We start from the raw sequence: 25,217 nt of genomic DNA, 5'->3' as shown, positions 1-25,217 counted from the left end.
ACGAGGAACGGTCATGGAGAAGCAATGACTATTGTTCATTAGGTCATTTTTTATTGTCTCACAAAATTTTAGGCAATTCAGGTCCGGTCGCCTGAATTGATGAAGGTGGCGTAGATGACAAATCCGAAATCGTGTTGGATTCCTATTTTATGGCCCTAAAACGCTAAAAATTAAGGAAAGGTCATGGAGAAGAAATGTATATTGTTCATTAAGTCATTTATTATGGGCCCACAAAATTTTAGGTGATCTAGGGTCGGTCGCCCGAATTCAAGAAGAAGGCGTGGACATTTGCATACAAAAAATCGAAAATAATGCTGAATTCTTATTTAATTTTCCTAAAATGCAAAAAATGATGAAAGGTCATGGAGAAGCATTGACTATTGTTCATTAGGTCTTTTCTGATGGGCCCACAAAATTTTAGGCGATTCGAGATGGGTCGTCCGAATTCATGAAGATGGCATGGACTGCACACATAATATCGAAAATCGTGTTGAATTCCTGTTTTATGGCCTTAAAATGCCAAAATATAAGGAACGATCATGGAGACGCAATGACTATTATTTATTACGTCATTCCAGATGGACCCATAAAATTTTAGGCGATCCGGGGTCGGATGCCCGAATTCATGAAGATGGCGTGGACACTAGCACACGAAAAATAAAAAATCGTGTTAAATTATTGTTTTATGGCCATAAAACACCAAAACACAAGGAACAGTTATGGAGAAATAATGACTATTGTTCATTAGGTTATTTCTGATCGGCCTATAAAATTTTAGGTGATTCAGAGCCGGCCGCCTTAATTCATAAAGATGGCGTGGATATTACCACACGAAAAATAAAAAATTGTGCTAAATTCCTGTTGTATGGCCCTAATACGCCAAATAGGAGGAACGGTCATGGAGAACCTATGGATATTGTTCATTGGGATATTTTTGATGGACCCACAAAATTTATGGCAATCCTAGGTCGGTCGCCCGAATTCATAAAGATGGCATGGACATTATTAAAACACAAAAAATTGGAAATCGTGTTAAATTCCTGTTTTATTGTCTTAAAATGCCAATAAACGAGGAACGGTCATGGAAAATTAATGTTTATTGTTGAATAGATCATTTCTGATGGGCCCAAGAAATGTTTAGGCGATCCAACGCAGTTCATTGATGGTAGACTATAATCTCGTGTTTTAGTCGCTTACTGCACTCTAATTTACTGTACTTTTATGGTGTTTGAGCTTTAATCTCTAGTGTTTTGTTCTTAGTGCATATTTTATGCTTTATAGGAGTGATTCCGAGCTATGTAGATGTATGGAATGAATTCGAGCTATTTAGAGTTTTGAAGTCTGAGTAAAAGCTCAAGGGATTAAGTCGGGATCGCGTTCGGGGGTCGAAAACTGCATCTGGACATCAAAAAGAGAGAAAAATTCCATACTCTGAGAAAAGCCCACAGTCGCGGTGCGTGGGGAGGCGCGCATGTATATTTTCCTGTTGTCTGTCAGAAATCAACTTTCTGGATTTCCCCACTAATGTCCCGCATGGCGCATCGCCTCATGCGGCGCACCTAAGGGTGACATGTGGGCCGGTTAGGACCAGGACCGCAAGCCCACATGGGTGGTGGGCCTAAACGGTCCTAACCGGATAGGACCGGGACCGTGGGGTGGTGGGCCGGGTAGTGGGCCGGTCTTATAGGCGAGGCCCGCGAGACCGGCACCATTTGGGACCGGGACTGGCTGAAAAGTAGGACGGTTCAAGCGGTCCTAAACGGTCCTATCCGGGCCCAACGGATAATTTAAAAAAAAATTGACCGTTTGGCCATTTAAAAACTAGCCGTTTGGTCTCCCAAAATAGCCATTTAACCCCCCAAATTTTATTTTAACCCCAAACTTTTTATAATTACACTTTTTCCCTATTTTTAACTATAAATACCCCCTCATTCTTTCATTTTTCTCACAAAATGATCAATCTCTCTCTAATATTCTTCTATAATTGCTTACTTAATTGTTACAATTTGTGCAAAATTATGAAGTTGGTGAATTGAAGTCTTCAAGTCTTCAACGATAATTATTTTCAACAAGTTGTTCGTCAATTCGGTAAACTCGTTCCAACTCTTAAGTTTTAATATTATAGTTTTGTTTGTTTTATTTACTTTGCTTGATTAATTAAGATGACTTATTCCTTAAAAAATATTTAGTAAAAAATAAGGGAAAATCCAAGAGTGGTGAATTTAGTGGCCAATTTGTTCCTCCTCCACTTCCCCCGGCTTCCCGGCCCAAACCAATTACCCGTCCTACACCTCCTATTCTTGATAGCGATAATAGTTTATTATAATTTACCGAGAGTCAATTTTGCCATAATATTGCACCCGATGAACAATTAAACCATGAATATATGAATGCTCTTTATGGTAATCCAACTATTGATGAAAATGATGATGCAGAAATAGATTTTGATGAAATGCAACCGGATGACGATACACCCACTAGTCCTGCTCCTGAAATTAACCCAACTAATAATAATCCAAATGATCCCCGTCTGACCCTCCTGTTACTGCCCCTACTTTTTCTAGACAACCTTCTAAACGGGCAGAAACATCTCTTGTTTGGCCATGTTTTACTCAACTAAGAGAAAAAAATAGGGCTAAGTGTAAAACTTGTGGCAAAAAGTTAGTTTTTAAATATGTTGGAAGTCGGGGAGGGACGGGAAGTTTGACTAGACACATATTGCTACACCCTCAAGATAAAGCTAGACATTTTCGTATGAAAGCTTTGGCCGAGGGGACAAGTGCACCTAGTCAGGCTGACCTTAGTACCGGGTCAAATCAATTTCAACCGGGAATTAACACTGTTACCGGTGGTATTTTATATTATGATCCAAAAAATAATCGAGAAGAATTGGCAAAAATGGTTATTGTTAGGTGCTTACCCTATAGTTTTTCTTCTGACCCTCACTTTGTGCATTATATTAGAAAAGTTTATAATCCTACTTATAAAGGTTTTCCTCGCACAACCGTAAAGAGTGATATTTATAAATATAAACATGAATATGAACAATATTTGCGCTATTTATTTACTCATATAAATTGTCGTGTTGCTATTACAACTGATATTGGTAGAAGTGGTAATGACTGTGATTACCTTACTGTTACCAGTCATTGGATTGATGAGGATTGGATAATGCAAAAGCGCATTATTGCTTATAGAATAATTAATTCATGTCACACAGGCCAGTTTATTTCTAGCACGATTACAGATATTTGTAGATATTTTTGCATTAGTGATAAAATAATGCCAGTTTCAATGGATAATGCTACTAGTGACACAGATGTTGTAGCCTTGCTTACCACTACACTAAGTCCTGCATTTAGTAACATTTTTCATGTTAGATGTATTTGTCATATTTACTATTTAATTGTGGGTGATGGTATGCGAATTTTAAATGTTAAAATTAAAAAGGTTCAAATGGCTCTTAATTGGCTTTTTTATTCAAACTGTAGAAGTAGACTTAGAGAATATTTTAAAAGATGCGATGAATTTGGTCTAAGAGAAAGAAAGATTTCTAAACCTTGTCCAACTAGATGGAATTACATGTATGAAAGTTTAGTTGTTGCATATGAATATAGAAACCCCATAAACTCAACGTTTAATGCTCATGTAAGTGATGATGATGAGCACCTTACAAATGCGGATTGGGATAATGTTAAAATGCTTGTAGATTTTTTAGAAAAATTTCATATTGCTACAAATGAATTTCTGGGCAATATTATCCTACTATTTCTAACTGTTTAGTTTATATTGCAGAACTTGCAAATTTGTTTGATCATTTTTCAGAGGGTGGAAAATTTATCAACTTGCTATTGATTCCATGAGAAAAAAAATTTAAAAAATATTTTTTCCTATTCCCCATATTTATGGTGTTGCTGCATTGTTAAATCCTACTATGAAATTAGGAGGTCCTCAATTTTGGTATGAAACTGTTTATAATGGTTTAGCACTTGAAGATGAGGAGTTGTCTAAACTTGGGGACGCAATAGCCTCAATTAAAATAAATGTTCAAATTATTTATAATGCTTATCAAGTTGCATTAGATCATGCTAGACCAAATGTTCCAACTCCTTCTTCTTCTAGTTTCAATCATCTAAAAGAACTACGGGAGTAAGAGCACTTAGTGCTTGGGCAGGGTTCAGGGGTTCTCAAGGTTCTAGTACTAGTGATTTTTCACAACTAAATGAGCTTGAAGTTTATTTGTCACAGGGAATTAAGGAAGTGAATCCCAACGGCTCCTTTAATATTTTGGAATGGTGGAAGGACAAAGAAAAACACTTTCCGATTCTTTCAAGGATGACCCGAGATATTTTAACTATTCAAGCTTCAACAATGGCATCAGAGAGCGCTTTCAGTCAAGCAAGACTTCAACTCGGTGATTATAGAGCGTCTACGAGGGAGAGCTTGGAAAAATCAGTACTTTTCAGAGATTGGATCCGTTCGGAAAGAAGAAATTTTGGACTTGCTGAATCACAACTAGAGGTAGACGAAGCTTACGAAGAAATGCTAGCTGAACTTGCGGAGGATGATGCTTCGCCTGGAAGCGGTGATGACCAAGCTTCATTTCCGCCACCACCAACAGAAATTCCTCCGGACCTTGAAGGATTTATGAAATTTGTAAGAGATACCATGTAAATTAATATGTAACTTGTATTTTGGCACATCTTGATTAGTTTATTTTTCTTCTCAATGGTGGTATTAGCACCTTGTTGTGCTCATTCCATAGGGGGAGGAAGACTAAGAAAGATATTGCCATAATTTTTTAATGCTATAATAAAAATATAACGCATTGCTTTGAATATCTCTTTACAATATTTTTGTCTTTTTATATATCTTAAGCTATACATATAGTATAATATAGTATATACTATACTATATATATATATATATATATATATATATATATATATATATATATATATATATATATATATATATATATTTTTTTTTTTTTTTTATTTTTTATTTTTTAAAGATATATATATAGTATATAAATCGAATATTAATGTATAAATCTTAAGATGTATATATAGTAAATGGAATATAACTTATATATCTTAAGATGTATATATAGTATAGTATAGTATATATATATATATATATATTATAACGTATTGCTTTGAATATCTCTTTACAATATTTTTGTCTTTAAATTTGAATTAAAAAATTTAGGTGACAATTCTATAATATAATTTACTAGGAATTGCCTTAGATATTTTTATGACCATTTTTTTCTCTAACTTGTATAAAAGTAATTTAAAAAATAGAAAGTATTCGTTGGGCCCGCTTAGGACCATTTGGGTCCGCTTAGGCCCGGGACTGGCCCACTTAACACGGGACCGTTAGTTCGTGGTCCCGGTTCCGGATCGGTTCCAACAAGAAGCCCGCGAAGCCCGGGATGGTCCACTTAGGGCCGGGGCCGGCCCACATGCCACCCCTAGGCGCACTTGTGCAATTTTTACAGAGTTATTTTCCTATTTCGGTTAGGAGAAGGTGATTTCGTCTGGGCCTGACCCTTCTTGGTATAAATACATGGGAAAATATTATTTTTTGGACTTTTGACATATTGGAGACCTAAGGAGGCTAAAGAGGAGTTGGAGAAGCAAAAATACAAGGAGTTTATCATTCAATCCTCACTCAAGACGCAAGTTTGGATCGCTTTATGTTTTCCCTTACTTTAAACATATTTGTAATGAATTACTCCATATCTATGGAGTAGTTCCCTTTAGGGTTTGATGGATTTGGTGTATTGATATTTGTTTGTGGATTATAACTATAGTTTTATGTATTGAAGCATTTTTGGATGATTTAATTGTTACATCTATATTCACTAGTTCATGTAATCGAGAGAGGCATAACTTGTGATATCTTTGCATTATATTGTTGGTTGAGTTCATTAATTCTTCTTAGTAATTGAAAGAGGCTAGTTGAATCATTGATTAAACCTAGTTAGGAGGATAATCGAGAGAGATTCTCCTAAAGACCAATCCACTACGCATTCTTGCATATCGTCATGTGCTTAAATTGGTTCATCTTGTGAAGTTAAAACTTAATCAAGAGAAGAGTTTTTGCTGAACGTATGAACTAATAATTGAGTGAATTCGAGAGACTCACATGAACATTAGAAGTGAATTATCTTGAGTTAGATCCCAAACAATTATCTTGCACCTATCCTATCAAAACTCTATTTTCCCCCGTTGATATCTTCAATTGTCATTAGTCAATTAGCTCTAGATTCTTAGTTAAATTTAATATTTATCACATAAATCTAAATTGTTGATAATCTTGGATAGCAATTAACCTAGAAACTACGAAACACTGTTTAAATCCAATCCTTGTGGATACGATATTATACTATACCATCTTTGACTAGCGAGCATGATTTAAATGTGTGTTCTGAGCTTGTCATTCGCCCAAATTCATGAAGATGGTGTGAACATTAGCATGAAAAATCAGAAATCGTGCCGAATTCCTATTTTATGACCCTAAAACACAAAAACATGAGGAACAGTCATGGAGAAGCATTGACTATTGTTCATTAGATCATTTCTGATGGGCACATAAATTTTTAGGTGATTAGGGGCTGATCACCCGAACTCATGAAGATGGCGTGGACATTAGCACATGAAAAATCATAAATCGTACTGAATTCTTGTTTCATAGCCCTAAAACGCCAATAAACGAGGAATGACCATAGAGAAGCAATTTTCATTAGGTCATTTTTATGGGCCTACAAAATATTTAGGCGATTTCAGGTCGGACACCAGATATAGAAGAGAGAGAAGAATATAAAAAGGAATATTCTTTTTTAGAGTAAAAAATAGAGTAATTGTTGGAGTTAGTTTACTCCATTTTAGAGTAAAGATTTGGAGTGAAGGTTGGAGATGCCCTTAGACACGTCCAGATTTATTCTTTTTAGAATATGTATGGAGGGTGTTATGCTATTCTACTTAAAGATAGACAGGATCGACCGTTAATTAACCTATTAATCTCACTCTTCATCAAAGTGCGGTAAGGGAAGTTTTATCTAAAGTAACATATCCAACAATCTATGAGAATTTAGCAATGTTTATTATTATTTATTGATAAAATACATAAGCTGTCACCTGAACTACAGATCAAATTTCTATTTTCGTAGGATTTGCAACCAACAGTAAAGCATATCAATTTCTGGTTTACAAATCAGAAAATTCAAAAAATCATATTTATACGGTGATAGAATCATATAGTGTCATATTCTTTGAAAATATTTAACCGTATAAAAAGGGAAAAGAAATGTTCATCGTCTAGTAAAACAAATCTAAGCGACCTCGGAAAGAAGCAAAGAAAAATACACCTAATGAGGAGAATCCACGACGTAGTAAACGTCAAATGACAACTACTACCTTTAGATCAGATTTATGATATTTTTGTTGGAAAATGAGCTTCAAACTTTTAAAGAAGTTATGTCTTACTCAGAAAAAAATAATCAATAGTGAGATAGAATTCGCATTAAGTAATCATACTTGGGAATTAGTTAATCTTACTCTAGGGAACAAACTGTCGGGTTCCAAGTGAATTTTCAAGAAGAAAATAAAAGATGATGGCACTATTGACATGTATAAGGTAAGAGTTATTATAAAAGGGTATAGACAATAAGAAGGTCTTGACTATTTTGGCACATACTCGTCGATTACGAGTATTACATATATATGGATGTTAGTAGTATTGGCTATAGTGTATGATCTTGAAATTCATCAAATGGATGTGAAGACAACTTCTTAAATTGAGATTTGATGAAAGAAATCTATATGGAACAACCTGAAGGGTTTGTGGTTCTTGAAAAAGAAAAAAAAGGTGTGCAGACTTGTTAAGTCTCTTTATGGACTAAAATAAGCACCCAAACAATGACATGCGAAATTTGATCAAATGATATTGATTTTAAAATTAACGAGTGTAAACAAATATTTTTATTAAGAATACTCTAAATCGTGTAGTCATTGTTTGTTTATATGTGGACGATATATTGATAACGAATAACAGAAAAGGCACATGGAATATGTGAAATGTGGGGGACTTAGCTTATGCATGACAAAAGCCAATGTTAGATGCAATATCGATATTATCTATAAGAACTAGATGATATAATTTTGTACCCCACAAATACTTAGTGGATATTACTATGATAGTCGGTGAATTTATTACTTGTTATGTCTTAGTGATGACTAGTGATGAAACTACCAATTCGAAAGTTGTTTACGTGCCTTTTCACAAAGTTTATATTCTTTCTTGAATATTTATAATGTTTAGCTCTTTTATGAAAGGGTGTCACTTGGAAGCAAAGGTGGCTCATCAATATTAGTGGCCTAAATCAAATTTTACTAAGAGAACTTAAATTTAGTGGTCTTTTATTTTATTCCGTAATTGTTTATCTTGTAGTATTCTTACTAGACATAAAGTTTTTAACTTCACATGGTAATGCTATTATTTATATTGGTAATGATTAATTAATGTTAATAAAATATTAGCCATGTGTATGCAATATATCACCTTGAATTTTGTTGTAAAAAACTTTATTACTAATAAAGATTTGAGTATTCAAAGCTATAAAATATTTCTACTATTAAAAAATAGATAACAAGTGTGGTCAGACCCCATTTGTGAAAATCACTGGGTTTATTATTGTTGTTGTTGTAATATTGTATTCTTTTTATCTTTTTTATAAAAACAATTATACCTTCTTTTACAAATTACAATTTTATCTTAAGAGAAGACATTATTATGTATTCCACTATTAATATTTTTTTGGCATCAAAATTTTGGGGGTCTAAAGCAAAAACTTTACTAGCCCCCTCCCCTGAGCCACCAATGCTTGAAAGGTTGTAACTTTACATGAAAAAATGTATCTACATTTTTGTATAGACATACCGTTCATGAATGTATGTATATTGTTCTATAATACGGTGAACCAATCGATGAAAATGACAAAAATTCATAACAAGTTGCATTTGCTTCATGAATAAATGTTCTATAATTTACGTATCATATAGACTTGTATTCTATCACAAAACAAGAATAAATAGCATGAAATTTCTAGAAAAAGCGGAATGCCTGTGAAATGTGTTAAATATTAAAATGTTGTGGCCACAACCGATGCCAACCATTCCAGTTGTTGTTATAATATAATATTACTATATTAAGTCTAGTCAATAATCTGATATGCAATTGAAAGTCGAGATGTATTAGTCTATGACATAGGAAAGTTTGCATTGAAATATCATGACAATGAAACGAGTCTTGAGATATTTGAAATATACTCAAAATATGCTTTGTACTACAATAAGTATCATGAGGTAATTGAGGGATATAGTGATGCAAATTACATTGCCGGTTTGATTGTTTCTAAATCCACAAGTAGATATATTTCATAGTCGGTGGATCAGTGGTGTCGTAGAAATCATCCAAATAAATGTGCATTGTCCGCTCTACCGTGGATGCTAAGTTAATAGCCTTACATAGGGTCGGTAAAGAAGCAAAATGGCTTCGGAATTTCTTGAAGATATTTTATTTTTGTCTAAATCATTGGCACCTCTATGCATATATTGTGATAGTCAAGTGGCAATAGGAAAAGTTGATAGCGTTATTCAATAGAAAATCTCATCATACAAGATGAAAATATAAAACTGTGAGACAACTACTCTCTAAGAAAATTATCATAATTAACTATATAAAATCAAGTGATAATGTGTTCGATCACTTACAAAAGGCCTAGCTAGATAGGTAGTTGAAAGATCATTGAGGGGAATGTGACGATAGACTAGGACAAGTCATTGTGGTGGTAACTCTATCTAGAAGACTGGAGATCCCAAGATTTAGGTTGAAGGAGATCAAACAAAGTCATTAATGACAGTTCAACATTTTCAAATAAATATTTTTTGGTTCATTCTCGTGATGAAACAATGTTCAGTACCAAGGATAAAGCGTTAAGACTTTTTAGTGGTTTCTAAGTTTGATACATGGTATATCAACTAGTGTATCTACGTGATAACATGGTTAGGAATCACCTATGTAAGTGTGAAATGTTAGCCATTTCAAGAAGAATTCCGTAAGGCCAATTCTCTATGCATTTATGAAATTAGGCGGTGTTCATGACTGAAACGAACCCAATAATGAGAAGTAAAGAAGGTTAAGGGTTGATTGTATGATGTATTATGGTTGTTTAGGTATACACTAAATCTTGATGGTTCTAAGATATCAAATCTATCGATTGACCAAGTATATACGACATATGTCCACTACGAAAAGTTCAAAGGGAAATATACTTATCCAGATATGATTAATCCTTACTTGTGAATCATACAAATTTTTGCATGTTTTTAAACATATTGCCATTTCCCATTCATATGGTGGATTGCTGAATTTTTTTCTTAAAGGATATGAATGCGAAATAAAAGAGGCACATTTTGGATTGCACCTCTCGGTCTTACCCTTTCATTCTCTATAAATTTAGAGGTTTGACCTTATTTTTTATACACAAAAAATATTTGAAAACTTTCCTTCTCTACATATTATTTTTTCCAAAAGAAAACATAAGTGTCAGGTATGATTTGTTCCGTTTGTTGAGTTCGCTGAAATTCTATAATTTCTATTGGCAGTATTACATAGTAGTTGTTTTGTTTTATCTTGGGAGGAATTAATCCAACAACCTTGGGTAATAGTAAGAAAATTAAATTCCTTAAAAAATGCAGTCTTCTATTAGGCTCAGAACTTTTATTTCTGTTTTGTTTATTGAACTAATGTTTCTTTGCTTCTCTAATTTTCTAGTTTTGAACACAGTTTCACTAACAGTTTACATGAAAAAGTTCCTTACTATTAGTGCTGGCAAAATGGTTAAAAGAAAATAGTTAACCACCTATATTATCCACTACAAAATGGGTTGGATAATGAATTTTTTAAAAACGGGTCAAATATGGATAAGAATCATATTATCCATTTTCTAAATAGATAACCATTGGATTTAACTTTTACATTTGTAAAATCTCAAATTGGAGATTGCTCAAGTTTGGGAGAATAAGAATTCTCCCAAAATGATCATATTCAAGAAGTCATGGATAATATGGTTATCCATATTATCCGTCGGTTAATCCGATTTTTATCCATATTAAATATAAGTCGGATCGAATAATTTATTCGTTTTTTCATTACCCGTTTTTTATCCTTTCCATATTCGATCCGATCCGCTCGATTGCCACCCCTACCTAGTATTATTAATTACATAATGGTGCCCAAACATCATCGTGAAGACGTGAATCAATGATGTGTCAAATTGGAGGACTGAAATTGCAGAAGAATAAGAATATGAAAGACGAGTAGCCAACCTTTGGAGACATGAGAGAACAAAAGGCCACAAGGTCATTCGCGTAAAAGACAAATTGGATCTTACATTTCCTTCCATTTGACCCAATTTAAAGAAGCTTATCATTTTAATTTTTAGCCCTTAATTAAAGAAGGGCCAACTATACTTATCTATAAGAGAAAATCTGATTTTTTGTCTGCACAGTTGCCCCACTCCATCCATTTTCACCATCGCCTTCTCATAGAGCATATCAATTATCAGCCAATCAATTGAAACTGAAATTTAAAAATATATCATGTGGGAGAACACCACTGAGGGTTGTGGACCTTGCGATGAATATAAATAATTTTCTGTTCTTAAGTTCGAACTACGTGAATGAAAATTCTAATAGGGAGTATTTTCCTTTTTAATGAGTTTTATGTGGTACATATTCGAGTCAAGTTCCCTACATGAGTAATGAAACTGAGTGGAAAATAAAAAAAATAAAACCGTAACGGATGATCTTGGAAATTTATATAATAATTAAATTGTTTAATTATAGTTGACACGGAGATAGTTAAATTTGAAACCTTTTTCTTGTAAAAAAACGAGGCGAGGGGATGAGAATATATATCCAATATTCTTTTAAAGGATTTTGGCAACATCTCTGTACGCATTATGTTTAATTAATGCAAGTTATCTTTCCGACAAAAAAAAAGAAAGTAAAAGTTGCATTTCTTTTTAAAAACAAATACAAGCCGATACAGTGCTTTAAAGAATCTGATACCCACCTCCCATTGGTACTACCCACTTTACAGGGCAATATAGTCAACTATTTATTAGTTGGATGAAAATTCCTCGATGGCTGGACTGTAATATCGTAAGATTACGGGGGCAAATATGTCAGTGCAGCTTGTATAAATACCCGATTGTTTCCTCTCCATTCCTACTTCCTCTCACGAGAATCCTGTGAAATCTTCTCCACTCACGCGAATTTGGTTCTTGCGCCACAGTTTTCTAGGGTTTCTCTCTTTTTCTGATTTAACAATCATATATTCCCTGTAAGTATTCTCAAAAGATTCTCATCTCTAATCTCTGTTGTGTTAATATTTTTGTTGAATTTGTTTTCTGATTCGTTTGTTTCGTTGATGTAGGATTATTGGAGGTTGATTTTAATTTATTCGGTGATAAGACAGATTTAAACAAATTCATAAAGTTTGATATCGTAAGTATTCTATTTATTCTTTTTTAATCGTTCCTCTTGTTGTCTCAAATGTAAGTACTCTATTACGTATTTTCATTCTTTTTCTTTGTCTTTTATTTACCTTAGAGATTTTTCTGGAACGATAGGCTATCCTGTTGTATATGTTAGGCCCTGTGTGTGTATTTTTAGATAGAATGGATGATTTAAATGCTTTGAGATCTGCAACATTTATTTGATCCTTTTGCAGTTATAGATTTTGATTTTAGGAGTCACTATATTTTTTAGGTTAATTTTCATGTAGAGAATATGCATATAATTGATTAAAAGAAATTGTTGGGTGTGGGGTGTGTATATGGTTTGAGTATATACTCTTAATTGGATTATTTTTTCACTTCTACATAATGAATAACTAAATTTTAGATTGATACAACAGTTTTTGGTTTTTAAGGATCAACAAATGGTTCTCTTTATGGTTTGAATTTCCTTAATTTCTAATATTTTGAAATTCCAATTGACGCTATTTGCTATTATGTACTCTCTCCATTCCACTTTATGTAGCATTTCTTTTTTAAAGAGAAGACAGTTTAGGGAAGTAAATTTTAAATGTTATGGCATGTTTAGACCATATGTTTTAAAGTCTTCCGTTCTTTCTTTAACTCCATGGCTAGTCAAACTATGCCCCATAAATTGAAATGGAAGGAGTAATGCTTTTGATAGAGGTTGTGAAAAGCTAAAGATCATGATGTACATATTGTTTAAATAACTTCAATATTTCCAAGTGGACTTTCTAAAAGCTTTTGCAGAAAAATAAAATAGAGATGGAATAAGAAATAATAATGGGCTAAATAATAAGGAAATGGAGTGTAGATTTTCAAGTTATTGATCTAACATGTTAGGATTTTACTATAGTTTTCATTCCCTCTACCCTAAGGGTCTTATTGTGCTTATATCAGTGCTCAATATAACTTTCCTCGCATTTCCTGAAAATCTGAATTCTGTTTTTTTTTTCTTTTTCGATAGAACAAATTCCCAAAGCAAGATTGAGATATTCAGGAAATATAGGGAAAGTAAAATAAAATAGAAGCTGTTACATTGTAGAAATACTGAAGGAATCAATAAATACTTATTGAAAAATAGGTTTTCCTCTTCTGTTAAATAGATTTCGAGTAAGATTTTCTTTTAAAATAGATATTTTGAACAAGTTGTGTTGTTTCTTTGGGCTGATACATAAAATTCTTTCTACTTGCATTAAATTGGAATTACTGTGTCTATGTCATGACAACAATAAGACGTGTGCCATGTATAAAGGATGTTCGCTTTATAGATTACCGAGTATGTTAAATTTTTACTGAACTGTTAGTGGTTGCTACGAGTACTATTTGCAGTTTTTGCTGATCAGTATCCTAATCTTAATGCATGGTTTCTGGTAGAAGTACATGGTACACATTGATAGGAGTTTTGCTCGACTTAACCTTGAGCTTAACTGGCAATTTTTCTCATTTATAAGTTTGCATATCTTAGGACTTAAAAGAAAATTTTATGTAGGGTAACATAGAATATGTGCGTACTTGCTCTCTTTTGATCCCCTCTAGTAAGTAGTTGTAAGCTGACACAATTTCTGTAAATCCTATCTTGGCCAACTATCTCGTTCATCTCTAAGTGCTGCTAAGCTCCAAATTATCACCTCTTTTTTCTGTTTCTCTCTCTATATTTATTGTTATTATTATCAAATAGTGAACCATTTAATGTGGTTTTTGTTCGTCATACTACTCCAGTACTCTGTAGTTCATTGTTCATGGGGATCTATGGTCGTATTGTTCACATGAAGTATCTGTCCACTTAATATGCATTGCTCTAGTAATATCTTTAACTGTATCACCTCTTAGAATTCCTTTAAGGATAGTTGATCACAAATGCTAGTTAAGCTGTTCATTTATAAGTACACTTTTGTGCCTTTTAAGTTATTATCTATGTTGTTTACTGTTTAATCTTGATTAGGTATTTGGTTTGGTTTCTGATAATATGTACTCATCTTTTCGTTTAAGCTCTTGGATATCACCAGTCTAGAATCTACTTTATTTCTAGTTTCAGTTGGAATCTGACTGCATGATGCCATAAACTACAGATGAAAATCCTACTTACAAATATGCCATTTGCATTCTTCATCTGCAGTATGTAATAATGGGACTGCATTTGATTTTAGGTCATCTGACCCATTCTGTCATTTTGGACTGGCCTTTTGGACTCCTAGTGAAACTTTTGTTGTTGTTCGCACTTTGCCATTATGACTGTTTAAGTTGCTCTTATAATGTTACTGTCTTTCAATTCTAGCTGAAGTTTTAGTTCTTTTATTGGCAGATCCAGGTGAATGATCTAATGGAGTCTAAAGGTGGTAAGAAGTCTAGTAGTAAATCCCTACTCTACGAAGCACCCCTCGGTTACAGTATTGAAGACGTTCGACCAAACGGTGGAATCAAGAAGTTCAGATCTGCTGCTTACTCCAACGTAAGTATCTGGATTTCTTTTGTTTTGGATATGAACCTTAGAAAATGAGCTTTAAGAATTTTATAATTCTGATCACTTGCAACTTTTTTATTTTTGTATATGTGCAGTGCGCTCGCAAACCCTCCTGACATTCCTTAAGCTTCTCTCCTGCACGTGTCTCCTGGCACAAAAAAGAAAAAATCCAAAAAAAATTTCCTTCTGTCAATTGTTTTTGTCGTTAAACCCTCACTCCTTTTCCTCACTTTCTTCCTTCTTCTTCTGCTGCTTTCTGCTCTTGCTCTCCTTGGCTGTGAACTATTTCCTTTAAAAGATCGTTTGTTGCTGTGAACGTATTTTCATCATGGAAGTGGCATTACCAGCTTCTGCCATAGGCTTTGAAGGTTATGAGAAGAGGCTTGAAATTTCATTTGTTGAACCTGGCCTTTTTGCTGATCCTGAAGGAAAAGGACTTCGATCACTGTCAAAAGCACAATTGGATGAGATTCTAGGACCTGCTGAGTGCACCATAGTTGATTCTCTTTCTAATGAGTTTGTTGACTCCTATGTCCTCTCTGAGTCGAGCCTTTTCATTTATTCTTACAAGATAATCATCAAGACCTGTGGTACCACAAAATTGCTTCTCTCAATTCCTGCCATCCTGAAGTTGGCTGATACCCTTTCACTTGAAGTACAAGCTGTGAAGTATACCCGTGGGAGTTTCATTTTCCCTGGGGCTCAGTCGTTTCCTCATCGTCACTTCTCTGAAGAAGTTGCTGTTCTTGATAGCTACTTTGGAAAGCTTACTTCAGGCAGCAAAGCTGTGATTTTGGGCAGTCCTGATAAACTTCAAAAATGGCATGTTTACTCTGCCTCGGCTGGACCTACTCAGTCTAAGAACCCTGTGTACACTCTTGAGATGTGCATGACTAGTTTGGATAGGGAGAAGGCTTCTATATTTTACAAGACCGAATCTAGCTCGGCAGCTCAAATGACTATTAGATCCGGCATAAGGAAGATCCTTCCCAACTCTGATATATGCGATTTCGAGTTTGATCCTTGTGGTTACTCCATGAATTCTATTGAAGGAGCTGCACTTTCTACTATTCATGTTACACCTGAAGATGGTTTTAGTTATGCTAGCTTTGAAGCAGTTGGATATGATTTTAAATCCTCGAGTCTGGGGTCGCTGGTTAAGAGGGTGCTGGCATGTTTCCAGCCTGATGAATTTTCTATTGCTTTGCATGCTGATGTTGCTCTTGAGCTACTGAAGCATACATGCTCTCTTGATGTTAAGGGCTACTCTCCTGCTGAGTGGAGCCCAGAAGAACTTGGTAAGAGTGGTTCTATTGTCTACCAGAAGTTTGCTAGGAGTTCCTTCTGTGGGTCTCCAAAGTCTGTTCTGCAGAACTGCTGGAAAGAGGAAGAGAAAGAAGAAAAGGAGTGGTGTTGAGGGTCGTTTAGTTCAATTACCGGTGTCGTTTGTGGATGTTTTCTGGTGTTTAGTTGTGGTGTTGATCCTTGTTTCTCCAAACAATGGACTTTATGTCCTGGTTTTCTGTCGTTGAATTAGTAATGAGAATTGTGCTAAGTTTGGCTTTTTGGTTCTCTACTAGAAGCCCTATTGCTTGTATTTTGGATTATTACCTCATTTGATTGTTCTCAGTCCACCTACTTAAAAATGTGATTTTTGTTCTTTAGTTGGCATTTTTTCTTCCTGGATTTGCAACCTACCTTGTTTTACCTTTTGTTGTAGCGCTGGCCACTAGCTACCACAGCTTTGCTGTATAAAAGAGATGTCAACTAGTGCCTAAAGGCAAAGAAAAGATGTATTAAGTTGTACAACATCTAGCTTCCTCCCAACACTAATACAACTGCTTAAGAACCTGATACATTTTCATGGAACTTGGATGTACTGTACACCGAGAACAGAATACTTTCTTCAAGTCATGTATGTCTAGCACAAAAAGGTGATGGTTAAAGCTGCAATATACCATTGTTGTAAAAGTCTGTTATTTCCCTCTATAATGGCTTTCTAAAGCTCGTGTAAGTCTCATCCTACCCGCCTATTAGACTTAGAACTTGTATAGCAAATGCCCTACTGGTAAGAGAAAGATGAGCTAGACTGCTTATTTCTTCAACTGAACGCATCTGCCACCACCTTGGCTGTGCCTTGATGACAATGAATGGTGCAATCGTAGTCAACACAGTGGCTATACTACAGAATCCCTCCGTCAAATACCTGGCTAAACCCAAGAAACTGTGTATTTCTATAGCAGTAGGGAGTTTAGGCTATTTCTAAACTGCCTCGATACACACTAGTGCTTATTAACCAGTCCATCTATAGTCTCCCACTTGATTAGTTTTTTTCAAATAGAGACATTCTTTTTAATAGTGTGACTTGTAGTATTTGGCATTTATATTCATGATTGTGGTTTAATGATTTACTCTGAACTCTATAAATTTAACATATTTTAGATTCACAATACATAATTCCTTTCTTACACACTGCTGTAAAAGTTTAACCATTTACTATACTCTTTTTTATTCATCAGTAGCCCTTTGCTTAACACTTTAAAGCCATAATAAAATTGATCTCAACATCCCATAATTGACCCTTAACATCCATTCAAGCAGTCATACACTATATTTATAGTAGTATCTAGGAATCATTCATTTATTCACCATGGATTTTAGCATGTATAATAATGCTTATTAACCAGTGCAATTTCCCCCTTGATTACTTTCTTTAAATACACAATTTCACAAACACATACAAAGCCTCTCATATTTGCTTTCCTTCCATATTTTTAGTTCAAAATATAGGAAAATAAGCCAGTGAGAGCAATTTGCACTTTAGATTCGCCTAATCCATTGAATAAATCAGGGACCAGAGAGTTAGATATTTGGTGCAGCCACCATCTCAATATTGTAAAAGGACAGTAAACTCGAGAAGGCAAGTACTCCCATAGCCACTGCGATTGAAAATACAGCCAGCTTTCGACAATACAAGGCTACTTTGGGCTGTTTTTCTCGCATAGATTCCGACATCATAGACCCTGTGAATGCAAATAACAGTGAAAACATAAATGCATGAAAAACAGCAGGCTTTCTCGTGAATACTATAGTTGGTACTAGGTTGCCATCTATTCTCTCCAATGGAAGTTGTAGAAGTGCAAGAACTGTCAGATATGCAATTCTGAATATGGCATCTTTTGTGGCTGTGGAAAATTCATCTTTGCCACTAAATGGTCGCTTTCTTGAATCATCACTTGTTACCTTCATAAGAACTTACTGTGAAGAAGTTTTTGTTAGGAATTGGTGTATTATGACTTATGCTGTTGCACTTTTATTGGAGGGGAAACTGCATTGATCTTATATATTGGAAATCAAGAACAAAAAGTGAAAAAACGCGTAAATAGGGAAGGCCCGGAGAAAAGAGTAGTGTGTTTCTCGGTACTTTCTCTGTCACATTTCAAAATTAGTGATCAACTTAAATGAACGCTTGGAAATTTCCCTGAAATTTTCCATCAAAAGAAGTACATAGTTCTATTCAGTGGCGGACCCAGGATTTTGTGCAAGCGGGTTCAATCTTAGAAGTACATAACTTTAGTCATAAAATAGTAGTTGTTAAGTGGGTTAAAATAAAATATTTATACAAAATTTACGCTGCTTTAATCGTAATTTATACATATACACAGTATTATTTTTTAGTGAAGCAGGTTCAGTTGAACCCGCTTTCCACCACGTGCGTCCGCCACTGGTTCTATTGTTTGTCTTCCTATAATTATTTTGGTATCCAGAATTCACTATCCCGACTAATTATTTTTCAATTACCAAACCAAACCAAACCAAACCATGATGTCGGGTTTTTAAATTTATAAACCAAACAAAACCAACAAATTCAGATTTTTCAATCTCGATTTTCTTGGGTTTTTCGGATTTTCGAATTTTTTTCCGTTAAAGTCTTCATAGCACAAAATATGTAACTTGTGCACCAAATATTTCTTTAGTCCTAGTAAGAAACAACTATATAATGTACTTTCAAGAAAATAATATAATAATATGAGAAAACTCATAGCATTATACTAAAATATTCAATAACAAAGATAATAAAATTGCATAAAGCAAGTATTGCTAATTAATAAGTCATAATAAAAATTAACATAATCTAAAAATACAATATAGGTCATGCTAAAACAAGTATAGCTAATAAGTACTATTAATTACATAAGTAAGACTAAAGAACAAAATAAACTGAGTTATGCATTTTCATTATAAAGCAATGTAAAATTAAAAATAGAGATCCAACAATATCATCATTTCTAGTTTAAGAAATATTTATAAATTATATTACAATAAATATTTATATGTATAAAATATTTTTAAAAATTATATAAATGTACTATCGAGTTGGTTTGGTTTCGATTTGACATTTTTTTAAGTTAAAATCGAACAAAACCAATTATAGTTAGTTTTATTTTCCAATACCAAACCCAATCAAATCAAACCACAATCGGATTTTTTTTTCCAGTTTGACTTAGATTGTCGGTTTGGTGCGGTTTATCGGTTTTCTTTGTACACCCCTATAATATCCATTTTATATGATGCAGTAATTGACTTCACAAAATGTTTAAGTTTTAGTTAAAAGTTTGCGCTTTGGGGTTTGGACAGTATTTTCTTGTAGTTGAAAAACAAGTATTTGATAGTAAAAAAATATTAAAATAATTGTTAACGAGTTCATTTAACGTAGAATTAAATATCACGTTAAACTTTAAAATTTGAACAGCATGATGAACTTGAATTGTTCAAACTATAAAAGTTGTACTGAAATAAAATAGTGTCTTATATTTTAAAATGTCTAAAGAAGAAAAAAATTACAAATAAATTAGGACGTAAGAAATACAGTATTTGAAATTTAAGCATATTCAATTTATAGTTTTGCAGATAGACATGATCAGATATTTCAAAAAACATAAATAGACAAAATTTAAGAAAACTTTTCACAAACGTAGCAAATAGATATTTGACATACAAGGCAACTAAATAATTATATTCCTAGCAGAAAGCTTTATACCCTTACCTACAATCATGCTATGAAGTGTTCATTTCCTTAAATATAAAACCAAAAGGTTTCATTTTCCCATCTAATAATAAAGTTATCATTAATTATGATTTTATTGGTACTTTCTATTTCGTGGTATAGCTATATTTTATTGATAAATGTGAATGCTTGTATAATAGTGCATACTTGGATGAATAAGTGATATTTATAATATTTAGATATTATACAAATTATATAATTTGTATAATACATTAATATTTATTTAATAATTATATTATGAAGTATAAATTAAATATTATTAGTATAAAATATTATTTTATTTGGATATACATAGTATATAATTCTTTTTCTCAATATGATAAATATATATGATGTATATTCGGAATATTAAATTTTATAATACAAAATATACCACATATTTATTGTATAAAAATATTATATATTAAGAGCACATTGTAGTTGTTTAAATATTATATAGTATTACTATTATATATGAAGTATAAAAATGACTCATGCATGCTTTACGTTTAAAGCTGTTCATTTTATTTAGTGATTGAATTTTGTGGAAGGGAGAGAAAATCATGGCATAAAGGATTCTTAAATTATTATGATAAATTTATACTAAAAAAATAACATAAATCTTTAAATTTATTTTAGAAAGATACGATGAATATGTAACTGTTATATTCAAATGTAATAGAATATAAAATTATTAAATAAAAAAAAACGTGGTTATACAATATACATTTTATAAATATTTACTGAATTTAAGTTACATTACTTCATACATGCTTATAGATCTAAATGTCTAAACAATTAAAAAACATTAAACTCCAAAAAAGTTGAATTTTTCATATTTTCATTACCATATAGATGAGATAGAAACATTTAATAAGGAAGAAGGGAATAAAATAAATCCCTGATTTAGTAAGATCTTTTATTTTCTTAACTTGCCAAAATAGTAAAAAAATCTTTCATTATTGAAATAAACCACAATTGGTGTTATTTATATAAATAGTCTTAAATAAGAGACCTATCATGTAAAAATCTTTATTTTGGAGTTTTGAGCTTAGAAGTCGTATGTACAACAACTGGTTTACGTTGATTTTTGTGTAACATTTGTGACAATTTTGATAAAGAGTGTTGTTAAGGGGGCGACTCAAGTACATGCGGGGTCTAACACCAAAATTTAATATGAGGCCTAAATTTTTAAAAGAACGTTATAAGATATATCTTTATTTGAAATTTATTCTTCTAACTTTTTGAGATATAAAGTTGTTAATAATCCTGTTTATAATCAATATTTTTCTAATTATTCTTTTTTCAATTGATATTATCGCCAACTCGTTTAGTCTTTCTTGAGATATTGTTGATTTTAGGTAAGATATTATAGAACAATAGAAGTATAGAACTATTGGAAGCTTAAAAGTATTGGTGTACATTTAAACTAATAAAATCTTGGAGAAAGAATGTGCGTAAGAAATATTAAAAAGAAAGACAAAATATGTAGAGGTTTTTGAAATATGAGAAGATTGGAAAAAGAAAGATTGACTTGAACAAATTAAGAATGGGGAGTAAAAGTTTTACGCTTTATCTAATGAAGGCGTAAAAAGTAAGAACTTAGAACGTTGGAAAAATTATTCATCTAATCATTTTTAAGTAAGTCAAATTATTATTGTATTCATATATATAAAGAGTTTTCTTTCCTTTTATATTAAAAACTCTACTTTTGTATTAGAAGTACCAAAATATTATTTTTAAATACCTATAAACCTATTATTTTTAAAAAATAGGACCCCCAAATTTGGGAGCCTAAAGCATAAGCCTTACCACTTATGACGTTAGAGCCGGCCTTGGTTGTTTAATTGAACAACATTAACAACATTTCCTTTTTTTCTTTATAAAAAACTAGTTTTTTACACTCTAAATCTCATGAAAAAGTAATATTAGTTGCAATACTACAACTTCTTATTTAGTGTATTTCCATTTCAATTTGAGTTTTGAGCATGTTAATACGTTGATATAGTTGTTTGTGACTTGTTTGGATGATCTGGAATAAACTCGAAGGGTTCAGGTGGGTTTGGCACAATCTATATATATATATAAAATTCAGGGTCTATATATTTATATAATTCAGGGAAAATGGGAGATGACCTGGCACTATTCTCAATCCAGGATTTGGGTTCTTAGTTTTTTGCGTTTATCTTCATATTTTCCAATTTAGGCGCTCTGGAAAAAAAAAATCCTAAAAAGTCACGCCTTTACACCAACAAAAATACAAAGTGAAAAGTCACGTATTTACTCTTTAATTTCATTAATTAATTGCCCTTCCTCTCTTACTCCTCTTTCTGCAAACGAAGGGTTAATCCTCATCTCTTTGCCCTGTCGAAGAATCTATCATTTTCTTCTTTTTTACGCAGTCCTAACTCAATCTTTCTTTGTCTTCCTTCTTCAGCAAATAAATATGGCATCTGATTCGATGTATGTTGTGTTTTTCATGCTCTTTATAACGCTTTTCAGTTTATTTTTAAAATTATAAAACATTAAGATACATTAGTTCAAGTGTTTGTATAGCGCCTTCTATAAATTGCTAGCATACTACTGATTATCTTTATGTTAGAATTATCAATTCACTTCTACACTTTATTACATAAAGGTATATATCTTCTATGTTTGTGTTTTCTGCTAAATGATGTCGCCTCAAATCCTAAAACGTTAAAGAGCATCAATTCCTTTGTAGGAGAAGAAAAAAAGTGCGACGGTTGACAAACTTAAGAAACAAAGATGCGATTGGTACAAGTGAATTGCTATTCCTGCTGGATATATCAAAGCTAAATAATCTATATACGTATACAGGTAAATTCCATTTAGACGAAGGAAATAATCGAGAACACGGGTAACTACTTAAAGTGTATTTTCGGACAGACAGTAACATATTTACTCTGGCTATGCCTCCTCTCTCTTTTTTAAAATTTCAAGCAATAAGAACTTGAACAAGCATTTTTCATAGACAAACTTTGTGATGTCTTTTACAGGTTGTGTCAGTAATTAGTCTTTTAATAGATATATGTTTACCCGAAAAACGGATAGCAATTGAATTTATATGTAGTTCTAAGGATACGTGGTATAACTTGGTACAAATTAAAAAAAATAAGTAAATGAATATCGAAATTAGCTATAAAAGAAATGAATACAAACCAAATGAATTAGTTAGCCTAATCCTTCAAGTTTTATCACCTTCAAATTGAATGGAGAGTGATTGATAGAAGAACAATATGACTCAATATCTGAGCCTTCCAATTGATGGTATTTGCTTTATGTTCTATATATCTCAATGAATCTGATGCCCTTCTACAAATGATAACCACCCTTAATATAGTGGCCAAATCCTATTTTGGATATAATTAAAAATACATAGTGGGGATCCCATGATAGATTAATTAATTAGTCTCTCCTTGATTTGCGCCGTGATTTCCGTCGAGATTCTCCCCCAATTACAGCTATAACGACTTTTTTGTTTCTTGGTCGATCTCAATCTTGATCGGTCTTTGGGTCTCGAGCTCGATCTTGGCCGATCTCGATATTGATCGGTCTCTAGGGCTCGAGCTCGACAACCTAACTTTGCATCATGGCTCGATATTACAATGATGAACCTCGGACCATCACGTTCCAATCTCGATTAGTCATACGAAGGGCAAACTCGGTGTTGACCGTATACAGATAGTCCCCTAATTTCTCGAAAAGAAGATGACGAAAAACTATATGAATTTCTGAACTTCGACTTGGTGGATGATGATGTCAGCGACAAGCCCGATTATGTATGTAACAAACGTCCCGTCGATCCAGTTACCAAGGCATTAAATGCTTGTGAGACGTTGGTCGGCCACTACTGGTTCTGAGCAATCATTATCAGGCTATAAATATTCACACGTTCATCCTCATTCAAACTTTTCACTCAAAAGCTTTTTCTCTACTCTTGCATCCTCTTCAAAAAATTCCTTTGCTTCATACATTCTACATCGCATACAACCCTAATTCTCATTCCCTTTGTTTATTAATGGCGAAAACCTCCAAAACAATGCGGCAAAAAGAGGTCGTTTCTTCATCACGACCCACCAGCGGCGAAGATGCGGCGGAGCCTCGCCCTAAGGAATTCGTTCCGGTAGGGTGCTCAACTGTCATCGATTTTAAGGTTGAAAAACCTTCTTCGATACCGGGCCGATGTGAGCCGATCTCGAGATACCAGTGTGCAATCACCGAGAAAATTCTCGATAAAGTAAAACAGGAATGCAACTGGGGCGACAAGCACATGGTAGTCCCAATGCCTGAAGAATCAATTACTACCCACGTGGAAGGGTTCTTAAGTGTTTATACTTATCCTTTCACGTTGGGTCCATTAGACCCTATCATCGTCGCATTTTGCAAGAGATACGGCGTGACCCTTGGCCAAATACACCCTTCTTTTTGGAGAATAGTGATTCTTCTCCGATTCTTCTCAAGCAAAATCGAGGGGTGTCTTTTCACCCTGAATCACCTTATGCGCCTTTATAGTCCATGACTCTATCAATGAGGGTTAATTAAGCTTGCTTGCCAAGCCACAAAAGCGTCGTTCTTGAGTATAGACCAGACTCATGATCGAGGCTGGATGGGCCGATTTGTTCGAGTCAAAACCTCGGACCTGATCCCTGCCGATGGCATGTCGTTTCCTGAGAAATGGAATATAAACTGTGAGTACTTATTTCCCTTCGAGCGTTTTAATTTGTGACTGCCTTTCATTTTCTTGATCCACTTTTTCTTTCTTATTACAGCTGTGGCTCGAATGCCAGAAATGATTCCGGAACTTAAATGATGGGTTGAAGGTCTGGTGCTACAGATACCGTACTCTGAGCGCGCTTGGGTGGAACTATCAAAGTGTCTATGGGAGGCCCGCAGTCATGGTAAGTCTCTTTTTTAATTTGTTTGTCGTTTGATCTTCTTCACTTATTTACCCTCCTTTTTTTTTCCTTTGTAGGACTTGGGAAGGATGTTTCCATGAGGCCCCCATCTGGTGATGAATAGGTCCCTACTTAAAGCAGGTTAAAGAGAAGAAGAGAAAAGATGCATCGAGTTCCCCG

General features: G+C 33.5%; 1 protein-coding gene across 2 annotated transcripts; it reads left to right on the top strand.

Annotated features, from left to right (window-relative positions):
- The first annotated feature begins 12,293 nt into the window (after window positions 1-12,293).
- On the top strand, window positions 12,294-16,738 carry LOC104086330 (S-adenosylmethionine decarboxylase proenzyme-like). 2 transcript variants are annotated; one of them, XM_018767382.3, is made up of 4 exons: window positions 12,294-12,414; window positions 12,508-12,578; window positions 14,922-15,062; window positions 15,170-16,738. In XM_018767382.3, exon 4 carries the CDS (start codon window positions 15,403-15,405, stop codon window positions 16,489-16,491), a length of 1,089 nt encoding a protein of 362 aa, XP_018622898.1. In that variant the 5' UTR covers window positions 12,294-12,414; window positions 12,508-12,578; window positions 14,922-15,062; window positions 15,170-15,402; the 3' UTR covers window positions 16,492-16,738. The 2 variants fall into 2 exon arrangements, with proteins under 2 accessions (XP_018622898.1, XP_018622897.1); XM_018767381.3 differs by having other exon boundaries at window positions 14,916-15,062.
- The last annotated feature ends 8,479 nt before the right edge of the window (window positions 16,739-25,217 follow it).

This window comes from Nicotiana tomentosiformis, chromosome 11 (genome assembly GCF_000390325.3).
Source record: "Nicotiana tomentosiformis chromosome 11, ASM39032v3, whole genome shotgun sequence".
Classification (NCBI taxonomy): domain Eukaryota; kingdom Viridiplantae; phylum Streptophyta; class Magnoliopsida; order Solanales; family Solanaceae; genus Nicotiana; species Nicotiana tomentosiformis.
Note: the sequence above shows the minus strand (reverse complement) of the source record. Positions and strands in the feature narration are given on the sequence as shown.

Excerpts from the sequence above, each read along its gene's own strand:
- LOC104086330 (XM_018767382.3), top strand. The coding sequence starts at position 15,403 with ATGGAAGTGGCATTACCAGCTTCTGCCATAGGCTTTGAAGGTTATGAG.